Genomic DNA, 15,314 nt, shown 5'->3' on the forward strand with positions numbered 1-15,314 from the left:
GAGCTATTGGCCCAAAGCTTGTTACATGGGTTAAGGAGAAAAGCTTAAGGGAATCAAACATTGCACTATCTAAGTATCAGTATCTGCAACCCGAGTTACTAAGCTCGTAGGGCTGTCTCAACACCTAATGCCCTAAGACCAACTGGTCTGGGAGTCATTAGCCTAAAGCTCATTACATGGGTTAAAGATGCATTGTGTTTTAAGTTGTATGTGTGTGTGTGTGTGTGTGTGTGTGTGTGTATATATAAAGATGAAGAAAAAAAAAAAAAAAAAAAACAAAAATTAATAATAATCCCAACCCAAGGAAGTTAACCTTAAACATTAGAACATAATATTATTTTCTTCCAACAATAGCCCCACATCTCTGTTTTCATACATTGAGTACATAAAAAGAAGGTTTATTAATATCTTGTTTAAGAAATATGAAGCAGAAATATAAATTTAATGAGAGTTTGTTTAGCTGGATAGATTAATGGAAGTTGAATGATGAAAGCCTTGCTTTGTGGAACTTGCAAATTGTTTTTCTTTTTTAACGCTTTGATTACTAGGGATGTAACATCCTCCCATTCCGGGGTAAAACGACAATCTCATGTCAATCCAAAAAAAAAACATAATAATTTTTTTTGTATATATATATGTTCATGGTCTTTGTATTAAAATCTACCAGAATTTCGACGAAGTTCCCCCATATACCAAAAAGTCCCGGGTTATTGACATGAATTTATTTACACTTCTAATAGCTCGTATCTCATAACTCAATTCCCGACCCAATCATCCTAGGTTTTCAATTTCCACACTTATACTCACACCTATCGACCACAATATTTATGATATGCATTATATAACAAAATATCATTATGGATAGATAAAAATAAATAAATATAATTACATAGGCATGAAGTATGGTTATATGAACTACATGGTTAAATTCATTCAGTCAAGTTTAAACATTAATTATACAAATATTTTCATGTTTACAAAATACAAGGGTATACTCCCTAGAAACTAGATTACAAGAAGGGAACATAAGCTAGGATCTACTCCTGTCGTGCATATGATGATCTTGAAACAAAATACATATTATTGAAAGGTGAATATTACAATAAATATGACAACACGAACATCTAATAATTTTAACAGGGTAACATGTATTCATAGTTCATTTGCTTCTCCCTTCTAGTTTTTATTAGAATCCCTTCCTTATCCAACTATTATTAATTGTTCCCTCTGCCACTTTCAACCTTCATTCCAGACTTTATGAGATCGAACATGATTATTTTTGCTTATCACATTACCGATATCAATTTCACTGGTACCATCATCATCACTCCATATGAGTAAATGCAAGGTGATACCCTTATCCGGAATCCTAACATACACTAAATGTATGCTAGCCAATACATGGGGATCCCCTTGCCCGGGATCCTAACATACACTAAATGTATGCTAGCCGATACATGGTGATCCCCTTATCAGAGATCCTAACATACACTAAATGTATGCTAGTCCAATCGTGGCGTTCCCCTTACCCGGGATCCTAACATACACTAAATGTATGCTAGCCGATACATGGTGATCCTCTTACCCGGGGTCCTAACATACACTAAATGTATGCTAGTCCAATTATGGCGATCCCCTTACCCGGGATCCTAACATACACTAAATGTATGCTAGTTCACGCCTCAAATCGTACTTCTCATATTTCCATTGTCAGTGATAATTTCATCATTTGGAAATTCACACAACTTTTCACCTTGAATACCCATACATTCAGCAATTAACATTTCACATTGGTAATATAAAGAAATCATGAAAATTAACTAGGAAGTATAGGTGCGATTCACCTACCTGCAATAAAAGCTCTACTCGTACTCCCCTGCTGCTGTTGTTGCTGTTGCACCACGCCTGTGGTCCCTCCTGAAATTCACAGGTTTATCCCATAAGTTCTCCTTACTCAAGGATATGTTTTATTATAAACATATCAACAACCACTAAGTCTTTCTTTCAGTCATCATTTTTTTAATATTTTATGTTTTTCTTATTTCACCCATTAATATTGTCATTCTTTGTGCAACCGTAGTTATCATTCTTTTATATATATATATATTTGAACTATTTCTGCTTAAATCCGAACTGTTACTGTCTTGTTTTTTAAACTGTCATTGTCTCTTTTTTGAACTGTTACTGTCTTGTTTTTGAACTGTCACTATCTAGACATTGAACTGTCACTGTCCAACTGTTACTGTCTAGACATTGAACTGTTACTGTCTTGTTTTTGAACTGTCACTGTCTAGACATTGAACTGTCATTGTTCAGTCGTTACTGTCTAGACATTGAACTGTCACTGTCTCATTTTTGAACTGTTACTGTCTCGGTTGGTGAACCATAACTGGAGTTCTATAACTCCAAATTGAGCAAGACCAATTTCACTGTCACTGTCTCGTTTTTTAACTGTCACTGTCCAACTGTTACTGTCTGGACATTGAACTGTCACTATCTCATTTTTGAACTGTTACTGTATCGGTTGGTGAACCATAGCTGGAGTTCTATAACTCCACATTGAGCAAGACCAATTTCATTAGTTAGCCAACATTCAAAACTACAATTTCTATAAGGAATATGATCTTAATTCTTTCATCCTCCTACCCGAAATCTCTCTGAAAGTCAAGAGACGAAACTGTCCAGATTCGTCAGCCTTCCCATACACACACAACACATGAAGTTCTTTAATTTAGCAACTCATACTTTTTCCTCAATTTAAGTCTAAGAACTAAAATCTATAAATTAACATCCGTGCATCAATTCATAATAAACTTGAAATGACTCATAAAAGAAGGTTTAGAATACCTTACCCGGTATAAATCAAAGTTTCGATCCCTCCTTTTTGTTTCTAATGACAGCTGGCCCTCCCCTCTTCTCTTCTTGTTAATCCCTTTCCCACCAGTGTTTATTCTACCTATAACCCTTTATCTTGGATGGGTTTTTTGAAATTTTGGTGTTTCTATCTTGATTTGTACAAAATAAACATAAAACTCCCTCTTTTCTTTCTTTACGTTATCTGCAGAGTTTTTGGTGACAAGAGGAGTACTTATGCTCCATAATTATTCTTATTTGCATTTAGGCCTCATTTTCCTTAAGTGTATTTGTTTTGCCCCCACTCTTTCTAGTTTAGTTTATTTCCTTTAATTTAATCCAGCCTTGATTATATTTATTTATTTATTTTTCTTGGGATTTACATTCTCCCCTCCTAATAAAATTTCATCCTCGAAATTCAAGTTACGTACCTATGTCGGAGAATAAGTATGGAAACTTCTCCTTCATCTCGGATTCTTTTTCCCATGTTTGTTCTTCTACTCGAGAGCTTCTCCACAATACTCTCACTAAGGGAACTCTCTTATTCCTCAACAGCTTCTCATCTCAATCTAAGATCTTGACGGACTTAGTTTTCATGGTTAGATCCCTCTTAATCTTCATAGGAACTTGTGGCAATACCCGTGAGGGGTCTATTTTGGCCTTTCGCAGCAATGACACATGGAACACATTATGAATCTTATCCAAATATACCAACAATTCTAATCGATATGCAACTGGCCCAATTCTTTCCTTAATCTCAAAAGGGCCAATATATCTCGGGGCTAATTTCCCTTTTACTCCAAATCGAATGATGCCTTTCCAAGGAGCCACCTTTAGAAATACTTTATCCCCCACTTGGAATTCCAAGGGCCTTCTTCGGCTATCTGCATAACTTTTTTGTCTATCATGGGCTTCCTTTATCCTATTTTTGATCACCCTCACCTCGTCGGTTGTCAGTTGCACCATTTCAGGTCCCAAAAGCTTCCTTTCTCCTACTTCCTCCCAACAAATTGAGGTACGACATTTCCTCCCATACAATGCTTCATAAGGAGCCATACCAATGGTGGTTTGATGACTATTATTATAAGTAAACTCTACCAATGGCAGGAGATCCTCCTAATTCCCTCCAAACTCCAACACACAGGACCTCAAGAGATCCTCAAGAGTTTGAATGGTCCTTTCGGATTGACCATCTGTCTGAGGATGAAATGCCGTGCTTAGATTCAACTTTGTCCCCATTGCCCGTTGTAAGCTAGGCCATAATCTCGATGTGAACCTTGGATCCCGATCCGATATAATTGAAACTGGCACTCCGTGAAGTCTAATTACTTTATTTACATATAATTTTGCTAGTTTATCCACCGAATTAGTCATCTTTATAGGCAAAAACAAAGCAGATTTTGTTAGTCGATCCACGACCACCCATATGGCATCATTCCCCTTCTTTCCCTTAGGTAATCCCGTCACAAAATCCATATAAATATCCCCCCATTTCCATTCCGGAATTGATAATGACTGTAATTCCTCTGCAGGTTTTTGGTGTTCTATCTTTACTTGTTGACAAATCCCACAGTTCGACACAAATTCTGCTATTTCCCTCTTCATACTTGGCCACCATTAGTATTCCTTTAAATCCCTATACATCTTTGTGCTCCCCAGATGAGTAGCAAATCGAGATTCATGAGCTTCTCTTAATATTTCATCTTTCAAAATCTTATCCTCAGGCAAATAAATTCGTCTACCCATAGCTATTAGCCCATCGGATAACATTTGAAATGATGTCTCAATACCCTTGTTTACCCTCTCCTTGATCTCTTTTACTTTCCCATCTGCCTGTTGAACCACCAAGACCTTGTCTCGAAACACAAATCGGATCTTTAACTGAGCTAACAGTGATCCCTCGGGCCCAACACTTAGCCACAAGCCTATTTTCTTTAACTCCACTATACTTTCCTGTTCCTTAAGCTCCATATCATTCGTCACTGTTTTTCCCTTCCAACTTAAGGCATCGGCTACTACATTAGCCTTACCAGGATGGTAATCAATAACACAATCGTAATCTTTTATTAACTCTACCCATCTTCTCTGCCGCATGTTCAACTCCTTTTGTGACATCAAATACTTCAAATTTTTATGGTCTGTAAAGATTTTAACTTGTGTCCCATACAAATAATGTCTCCATACCCTTAAGGCAAACACCACCGCTGCAAGTTCTAGGTTATGAACCGGGTAATTCACCTCATACGACTTTAACTGTCTTGATGCATAAGCAATCACATGCCCGTGTTCCATCAATACACATCCCAGACCCCTTTTTGAGGCATCACTATATACCACAAACCCTTTTGTCCCCGATGGAAGGGCCAGCACATGAGCAGAAGGGAGCCTCTCCTTCAGTTCTCGAAAGCTCGCTTCACACTCTTCCGACCAAACAAACCTGACTTCCTTGCGGGTCAGCTTAGTTAAAGGTGATGCTATGGTGGAGAACCCTTCAATAAACATCCGGTAATACCCAGCAAGACCCAAAAAACTCTGGATTTCTGTCACGTTGGTAGGCCTTTCCCATTTTAACACGACCTCAACCTTTCTTGGATCCATAATTATTCCTTTTGCAGATATTACATGGCCTAAAAATACTACTTCCTTGAGCCAGAACTCACACTTATCCAGCTTTGCATATAATTGATTTTCCCTTAAAGTCTGTAGCACAACACTTAGATGTTGTTCATGCTCCAAGTGAGAGTTGGAATATACTAGAATATCATCAATAAATACAACCACATATTGGTCCAAGTAAGGCCAAAACATCTGATTCATCAAGTCCATAAACATGGCTGGAGCATTGGTTAACCCGAAAGGTATCACCGAAAACTCGTAATGCCCATAACGGGTTTGGAAGGCAGTCTTTTGTATGTCTTGTTCCTTGATTCTCAACTGGTGGTATCTAGATCTCAGATCTATCTTAGAGAACACACTAGCACCCTTCAACTGATCAAACAAGTCATCTATTCGTGGGAGAGGGTATCTGTTCTTCACCGTCACTTTATTCAATTGACGATAATCAATGCACAAACGAAGGGTGCCATCCTTCTTCTTTACAAACAATACCAGAGCTCCCCATGGCGAGTTACTAGGCCGAATGAAGCCTTTATCTAACAATTCCTGAAGCGGGACCTTCAGTTCTGCCAATTCCATGGGTGCCATCCTATAAGGAGACTGGGCTATAGGAGAAACTCCTAGAATAGTTTCTATGGAAACTTGAATTTCTCTAATTGGAGGTAATCCAGGCAGCTCTTCTGGAAATACATCTTGAAACTCCCTCACAACAAGAATACTAGCCAAATCTATGCTACCCTTCCCCAACTCTCTTACATGGGCTAACCAAGCAAAACAACCTTTTCTCAGTAATTTTCTAGCCACCAAGACTGAGATTACACAACTTGAAATTACTTTTCTTTCCCCTTTAAACACCACTCTTTTATCACCTATTCCTTGGATTGTCACCGTTTTGGTGAAACAATCCACTTGTGCCTTATGTTTACTTAGCCAATCCATGCCCAGAATCACATCAAAATCATACAACTCTAACAGCATAAGATCTACCCTCAACTCTAATCCTCCAATATATAGTTTTACCCCTTTATAAATATCATCAATATGTATATTCTCTCCTAGAGGTGTACTAACCGTCACCCCTATACCCAAGTTACTAGATAACATATGCAAGTTATTCACAATTTTATAAGATACAAAGGAATGACTAGCTCTAGGATCAATTAAAGCATAAACTTGCATTGTATCTAACTATAAAGCACCTGCCACCACATCAGGTACAACTCCCACATACTCGTAGGTCATGTGATATACCCGACCCTGAGTCCTTCCCTCCTAATTTTTGGGCCTCCCACGAGTAGCACTCGTCCCTGACTGGGTAGGCCTGATAATACGATCAACTATCACTGATTGCTGTTGGCTCTGACCCTCAGTTCTCTGACCATGGATTCCCTCTGTGGTTCTACGAGGACAATCCTTCTTCCTGTGACTCATGTCCCCATAATAGGAACAACCCCTGCTTACATGCGAGCACTCTCTCCATCGATGCCCCTCACCTCTACAAATATAACATCCCCCTGGCATCACAGAGCAATTTATGAGGTGTCGCTGCTCACACCTCTAACAAAATGGATATCCTGGTCCCTTCTGCTCTATAAACCCTCCAGCAGTTCTGACTCCCTGTCTAGACTGTCCTCCCCAAGCTTCTCTTCCACTAACCGGTCTAAATCCTCCTAAGCTCCCTCCTGGGGTGAAACTCTCACCTCTTCTCTGGAATTGTCCTGATGATTGCCCGTTCTTCCCCTTCTTTGAAAGAGGAGGTCTCCCGGTCAAAAACTTAAAATCTCTCCTTTTAGCTCCCATTGTCTGACTCTACTCGCCCACTGACTTCGGGGTATCCTTTATTACCCTCTCCAATTCCCGCATAGACTGAAACTACATGGCTATCAATATCATCCTCAATTCCCGCCTCAGTCCATCACGAAACCTCTCCACCCTGTGGCGCTCTGTGGGAAGGTAAGTGGAGGCAAAAACTGCTAAATCCTGAAATCTCCTCCCATACTCCAGAACTGTCAAATCTCCCTGCCTCAAATCCAAAAACTCATGTTCTTTCTCCCTCCTATGCTCCCAAGAATAGTACCTCTCCTCAAACTCTTCATGAAAATCCCTCCATCTACTCTCCTCTCTCTAATGGTCTCCCACCAAGAGTGGGCACTTTCAACCAATAGTTGAGTCACACAATCCACCCGTAGTTCCTCTAGCACCTGTATCTGGTTTATAACTCTTTCCACATTCCTCAACCAATGCCCAACAACCTCAGCATCCTCTTCACCACGGTAAGTCATACAACCCATCTCTCTCATACCTTTCACCCATTGCACTATGGTGACTACTCCCCCTGATCTAGGAGTAGTATTAGAGGCTCCCGCTACCATTCCAGCTGCTACAACTCTCACTATGTGTTCCATAAAAGTAGGATCTGAAAATGGGTTTGATCCAGCTAATGGTGCCACTGGTGGGGGTATATTATCTCCCCCATGTCTGTCTGATACCTCGGGTATAGATACATCTGCCTGACGGGACAACGAATCATCTTGGAGTCTCACATACTCACCCACTTCTGAGTACACTGGTGCTGCAGGTATATGAGAGGAGGTGCCTGCCAAGGGATCCCAATCTGGATCACTTTCATTATGAAAACTCTGATCAGTTCCCCGAACTGGGGATGGATCAGTCCTGTCTCCTTGCCTTGTTCTCACCATCCTGAAACACATTTCAAAATCATCTAATTATTCTTGTCCCCATAATAGCAACCTCGGCTCTGATACCAAAATGTAACATCCTCCCATTCCGGGGTAAAACGACAATCTCATGTCAATAAAAAAAACATTATATATTTTTTTTGTATATATATATGTTCATGGTCTTCGTATTAAAATCTACTAGAATTTCGACGAAGTTCCCCCATATACCAGAAAGTCCCGGGTTATTGACATGAATTTATTTACACTTCTAATAGCTCGTATCTCATAACTCAATTCCTGACCCAATCATCCTGGGTTTTCAATTTCCACACTTATACTCACACCTATCAACCACAATATTTATGATATGCATTATATAACAAAATATCATTATGGATAGATAAAAATAAATAAGTGTAATTACATAGGCATGAAGTATGGTTATATGAAGTACATGGTTAAATTCATTCAGTCAAGTTTAAACATTAATTATACAAATTAAGTTATACAAACATTTTCATGTTTACAAAATACAAGGGTATACTCCCTAGAAACTAGATTACAAGAAGGGAACATAAGCTAAGATCTACTCCTGTCGTGCATGTGATGATCCTGAAACAAAATACATATTATTGAAAGGTGAATATTACAATAAATATGACAACACAAACATCTAATAATTTTAACAGGGTAACATGTATTCATAGTTCATTTGTTTCTCCCTTCTAGTTTTTATTAGAATCCCTTCCTTATCCAACTATTATTAATTGTTCCCTCTGCCACTTTCAACCTTCATTCCAGACTTTATGAGATCGAACATGATTATTTTTGCTTATCACATTACCGATATCAATTTCACTGGTACCATCATCATCACTCCATATGAGTAAATGCAAGGTGATACCCTTATCCGGAATCCTAACATACACTAAATGTATGCTAGCCAATACATGGTGATCCCCTTGCCCGGGATCTTAACATACACTAAATGTATGCTAGCCAATACATGGTGATCCCCTTATCCAGGATCCTAACATACACTAAATATATGCTAGTCCAATCATGGCATTCCCCTTACCCGGGATCCTAACATACACTAAATGTATGCTAGCCGATACATGGTGATTCTCTTACCCGGGGTCCTAACGTACACTAAATGTATGCTAGTCCAATTATGGCGATCCCCTTACCCGGGATCCTAACATACACTAAATGTATACTAGTTCACGCCTCAAATAGTACTTCTCATATTTCCATTGTCAGTGATAATTTCATCATTTGGCAATTCACACAACTTTTCACCTTGAATACCCATACATTCAACAATTAACATTTCACATTGGTAATATAAAGAAATCATGAAAATTAACTAGGAAGTATAGGTGCGATTCACTTACCTGCAATAAAAGCTCTACTCGTACTCCCTTGCTGTTGTTGTTGTTGTTGCACCATGCTTATAGTCCCTCCTGAAATCACAGGTTTATCCCATAAGTTCTCCTTACTCAAGGATATATTTTATTATAAACATATCAACAACCAATAAGTCTTTCTTTCAATCATCATTTTTTTAACATTTTATGTTTTTCTTATTTCACCCATTAATATTTGTCATTCTTTGTGTAATCGTAGTTATCATTCCTTTATATATATATATATATATATATATATATATATATATATATATATATATATATTTGAACTATTTCTGCTTAAATCCGAACTATTACTGTCTTGTTTTTTGAACTGTCACTGTCTCATTTTTGAACTGTTACTCTCTCGTTTTTGAACTGTCACTGTCTAGACATTGAACTGTCACTGTCTAACTGTTACTGTCTAGACATTGAACTATTACTGTCTTGTTTTTGAACTGTCACTGTCTAGACATGGAACTGTCACTGTCCAACCATTACTGTCTAGACATTGAACTGTCACTGTCTCATTTTTGAAATGTTACTGTCTCGTTTTTTAACTGTCACTGTCTAGACATTGAATTGTCACTGTCCAACTGTTACTGTCTAGACATTGAACTGTCACTGTCTCATTTTTGAACTGTTACTGTCTCGGTTGGTGACCCATAGCTGGAGTTCTATAACTCCAAATTAAGCAAGACCAATTTCATTAGTTAGCCAACATTCAAAACTACAATTTCTATAAGAAATATGATCCTAATTCTTTCATCCTCCTACCTGAAATCTCTCTGAAAGGCAAGAGACGAAACTCTCCAGATTTGTCAGCCTTTCCATACACACACAACACATGAAGTTCTTTAATTTAGCAACTCATATTTTTTCCTCAATTTAAGTCTAAGAACTAAAATCTATAAATTAACATCCGTGCATCAATTCATAATAAACTTGAAATGACTCATAAAAGCAGGTTTAGAATACCTTACCCGGTACAAATCAAAGTTTCGATCCCTCCTTTTTGTTTCTAATGACAGCCAGCCCTCCACTCTTCTCTTCTTGTTAATCCCTTTCCCACCAGTGTTTATTATACTTATAACCCTTTATCTTGGATGGGTTTTTTAAATTTTGGTGTTTCTATCTTGATTTGTAAAAAATGAACATAAAACTCCCTCTTTTCTTTCTTTACGTTATTTGCAGAGTTTTTGGTGACAAGAGGAGTACTTATGCTCCATAATTATTCTTATTTGCATTTAGGCCCCATTTTCCTTAAGTGTATTTGTTTTGCCCCCACTCTTTCTAGTTTAGTTTATTTCCTTTAATTTAATCCAAACTTGATTATATTTATTTTTTTTTCTCGGGATTTACAAGGGACTAGTAAAAAGCTGGTTGGGGGGTGTGATTAGTACTTAAAAGTGCATTTTTATCAAGGTTTTATATCTTCATTTTTGCACTTGTAGTATCAATAACTCCTTCACTAAAGCATGTTTTATAATAACAAGTCTGATACTATAAGATACCTTAATATATGGTAAATGTTCATCTTAAATGCAGGCATATCACATAAATCAAAGGATTGATTGATGAATTCAACTACTGAAATTGTTAAGATAAAGAGAGGGTGAAGCTTAGAAAAGTGATGCTGGTTTAGTCCAAACTGGAATACTGTTCGGTAATTGGGTCATATCTGGAGGTGTAGATCTTAGATTTAGGTCTGCTTTATATGGATGAAAAGATAAGACATAGGCCTAAAACTTTTATGTGGAGTCCAAGATTTAAAAAGGCCATTTTCAAGTCCAAATTATAGCAACAATGGAGAAGTCTGAATCTGTCCTGCAACCCAGACATTGTTCAGTGTTTAGCCCATATCTCGAGTTCTAGAAGTCCAAATGACCTCAATTATTTTTTCCTAGAAAGATGAGACAATTTTCTAGAACTTTCGTGAGTAAAGTTGGTTGAAATTCTAACAATAACAATGACGTTTTTGTTCAGACAAGAAGATAAGGATTGTCACCAAGTCAAGATGTGGCCACCCACTCAACAATTATTCATCAAATCAATAGTTTCAAATTTTGGCCTATAAAAAAAGGCATTTTCCATGCATTTAGGCATCTTGGTGTTCAAATCAAGATCATGCTCTTGCTCTCTTTCTTTGTATTTTGTAATGTTTAAGTTTTATTTTATGTTATAGTAATCTCTTGTTTATGCTTTTCATTTCCTTTCCTTTACCTATATAATTATGTTCTTATCTTGTTTATTTATGTTTCTTTCTTTCATTATGTTTTGCTAAATCTATTATGTCAAGGTGAAAAGGTTACACTAATGGTGTAAGAATAAGTATAGTATAAACTCAACATAGACTTTAATGCTTGATACTAACATGTTTTATATTTATTATCTTGTTTACTCTTAATACCTTGCTTGTTAAATGGTTAATCTAGATTTGTGTTGAATAACCCTTAGTACAACAAATACTTGGCACTTTCATAGCCCAATTGTATGGTATCACCGACACTTGTGCTATGAAAGGAACTTGATTTGTTGTTAACATAAGTTATCACCATGAATACCTGATAATATTTACAAGTATTGGCATTACTCGAAAAAGATAATGAATGTAATCATGTTAACAATTTATAATCTGATTTGAACCTCTTTTGTGTGTGGTTTCCAGTTGAGTAATAAGAGTTTATACTATACTTGTTTGAAGTACCATTAGTGGATCCTCTAACCTTGACATTTGTTTTTATTATTGTTTAATCCTTACATCAATCTTACATCTCAAAGCTCTCTTTATTATTACTATTACTATTATTAATATCATTACTACTACTACTACTACTACTATTATTGTTATTATTAGTATTAGTATTAGTATTAGTACTACTACTACTACTACTACTACTACTACTACTATTACTACTACTAATTATTATTATTATTGTTGTTGTTGTTGTTGTTTATAAGTTATATAGTTAACCTCCTTGTGGTTCGACCTCGGTCTTGCTGGGTTATTTATTACTTTGACACTCCTGCACTTGGGAGAAGACATCAATCTTTTGGTCATGTCAATTATTTCTAGATTTTTTCATATAAAATATGAAAACTTCAAATAATTTTTTTTTTCAATTTCCTGGTTTGACCCGAGTAAATCCTTATAACACAGTACCTAACCCCTTCGCCAAATCAACCCCTAGGTCGAGTTTCATAACTATAGTTGTCATAAAAATATATTTTTTAATTTTTTATATTTTTTGAACTATCAAAATGCGTTGAAAAAATATACATAAATATTTTTTATAAAAAATAAAAATATTTGACCAGCGGCAAAGTGCGGGTCACATAACTGTTACACTTTAAAAATGGTTGAAAACATAGTTATCTATTATATTCGAATATATAGGCTTAACCAAGGCAATAAAAAAAATTAATGAACAGAATAATTAATTAGTTCTGTTTTTATAAAAGACTAAATTAATATGCAATAAAACTGAAAAGAGATAGAAATATGGTTGTATTTGACGTGTATGAAGTTGTAAATGACAACAGTAATCCTTACAGGAATATGGTTATGGATGTAGTGAGAATGAATCAAGGTAATGTCAGTCAATGTCCAATTGTAGAAGGATGATCTTTCAATGTCAGTTTGTTTAGGTTTTAGTTTTTTTTATACTTGTAACATAATTTATGAACAACTAATTAATATTTTATTAACTTTATTTCATTTCAGGTTCACAAACATTAAGGCTACCAGGACAATAACATCGGCATTTAAATCGTCGATGGAGATTCCATTATTTCAATGGAGTCAGGTTTCTAGACCTCCTGAGTAGAGAACTAATATCGATGCATGGTTTTGACGATTTCATATAGGTGTTAACTTCTTGTCGAACCCTCGCGGCGGCGGCGCGACGACCATCGATTGATTTCAGTTTTTGTTTTTGTTTAAAGGAGTCGCCACCTAGTATTTTGGTCACTAGGAACCCTAACTAGTCTTTCAGAGATTCTAAGGCAAGGGACTGGTTGCGTAAAGGGAAGGTATTAGAACCCCTAGTACGCCTTACCTAAGGTAAGCTGCTTGGTGTTTGGTTTGCTCTATAATTGTTATGGTGTTGGTGTTTTCTAATCCCATCAGTTTTCCTAGGTTTGATTCAAAATAAATTTATTAAGATATAAATCCAAGGAGATTCCATGTGCTTTAAAAGCTCATTCTTCCCTTAGTATTTCAAGAGTTTGCAACTCGTAAATCACAAGGAGGAGGGACAAAAATTAAGAAATCTACTTGAAAAAAAAATCTATTTTTGTCTTAGTGTTTTATACTCTCACGGCTCGTAAACCGCAGAGTAAAAAATTGAAATGTCCTCAATTATAATCAAGGCTTCTTTCAACGATGTGTGTGGAAATTATTTTAGATATTTACCACTCAGAGTTTCTTTATCCAAACATTAACAGTGAATAATAGATGAATTCCTCCCAAAATAAGATTTTTGTATTTTTTTGGAATATTGGCCAATACCCTTTGGAGTTTTACAAACATGTTGTAAAATCTAGAAATACAAGAAAATAATTTTTATTATGTTTAAGAAATCCATGCGAAAACACATTTTCAAAACTTCCAAAATTTTTTTATATAAAAATAACATTCAAAACATGTTAGGGTATTGGCCGTATGTAACACGCAAAAAAAACATTTATATTTTTTTATAGGAAGAAACAAAAACCAGGTCACATTAAATAACCTTGAAGTCTCCAAACATATTCAAAAATAGCATAAGGAAAAAGATAAATAGTTCAAAACCTTGTTGACAAAATATTTCATTCCAAACAAACCAATCAGTCCACACTCTGCATGATGTCCTCGACAATGAACGTAGTGCCCTTCTCCTTGTTCTTATGTTGTTCATTTATGTTTCTTTCTTTCATTATGTTTAGCTAAGTTAACTATGTCAAGGTGAAAAGGGTACACTAATGGTGTAAGAATAAGTATAATATAAACTTAACATGGACCTTAATGTTGGATACTAACATGTTTTATATTTGTTATCTTGTTCACTTTTAATACTTTGCTTGTTAAATGGTTAATTTAGATTTATGTTGCATAACACTTGGCACAACAAATACTTGGCACTTTCATAGCCCATACTGTATGGTATAACTGACACGTGAGCTATGAAAGGAACTTGATTTGTTGTTAACATAAGTTATAATCATGAATGCCTGACAATATTTACAAGTATTAGCATTATTCGAATAAGATAACTAATGTAATCATGTTAACAATTTATAATCTGATTGGAACCTTCTTTATGTGTGGTTTCTAATTGAGTAATAAGAGTTTATACTATACTTGTTTGAAGTACCATTAGTGGATCCTCTAACCTTGACATTTGTTTTTATTATTGTTTAATCCTAACATCAACCTTAGCTCTCAAAGTTGTCTTTATTACTACTACTACTATTATTATCATTTACATTCTTGTTATATTATACGTACGTTAATTATGCTCTGTGTTTGATCAAGGATCCTGACATTATTGATATTTCCTTATTCATTCGCATCAGAAATCTATTTATATCATATAATATATCTCTTTGATCTTTTCATAAACTCAGTATATAGGTTGGAAATCTGTGACCCGATCTTTTAGATCATTCTCAGGTATAACAACGCCACATACTGAGTATTATTATTATTACTCTTAATATTACTATTACTATTATTGTTATTATTGTTGTTGTTATCATATTGTTATTTATAATT

The 15,314-nt window shown here is 35.8% G+C and overlaps 1 protein-coding gene across 1 annotated transcript; it reads right to left on the reverse strand.

The window, feature by feature from the left end:
• Positions 1-3,417: 3,417 nt before the first annotated feature.
• Positions 3,418-3,909, reverse strand: LOC118039471 (uncharacterized). The gene has a single exon (XM_035046178.1). It carries the CDS (start codon positions 3,907-3,909, stop codon positions 3,418-3,420), a length of 492 nt encoding a protein of 163 aa, XP_034902069.1.
• Between the last annotated feature and the right edge of the window lie 11,405 nt (positions 3,910-15,314).

The sequence above is a fragment of the Populus alba genome, chromosome 14, assembly GCF_005239225.2.
Source record: "Populus alba chromosome 14, ASM523922v2, whole genome shotgun sequence".
Classification (NCBI taxonomy): domain Eukaryota; kingdom Viridiplantae; phylum Streptophyta; class Magnoliopsida; order Malpighiales; family Salicaceae; genus Populus; species Populus alba.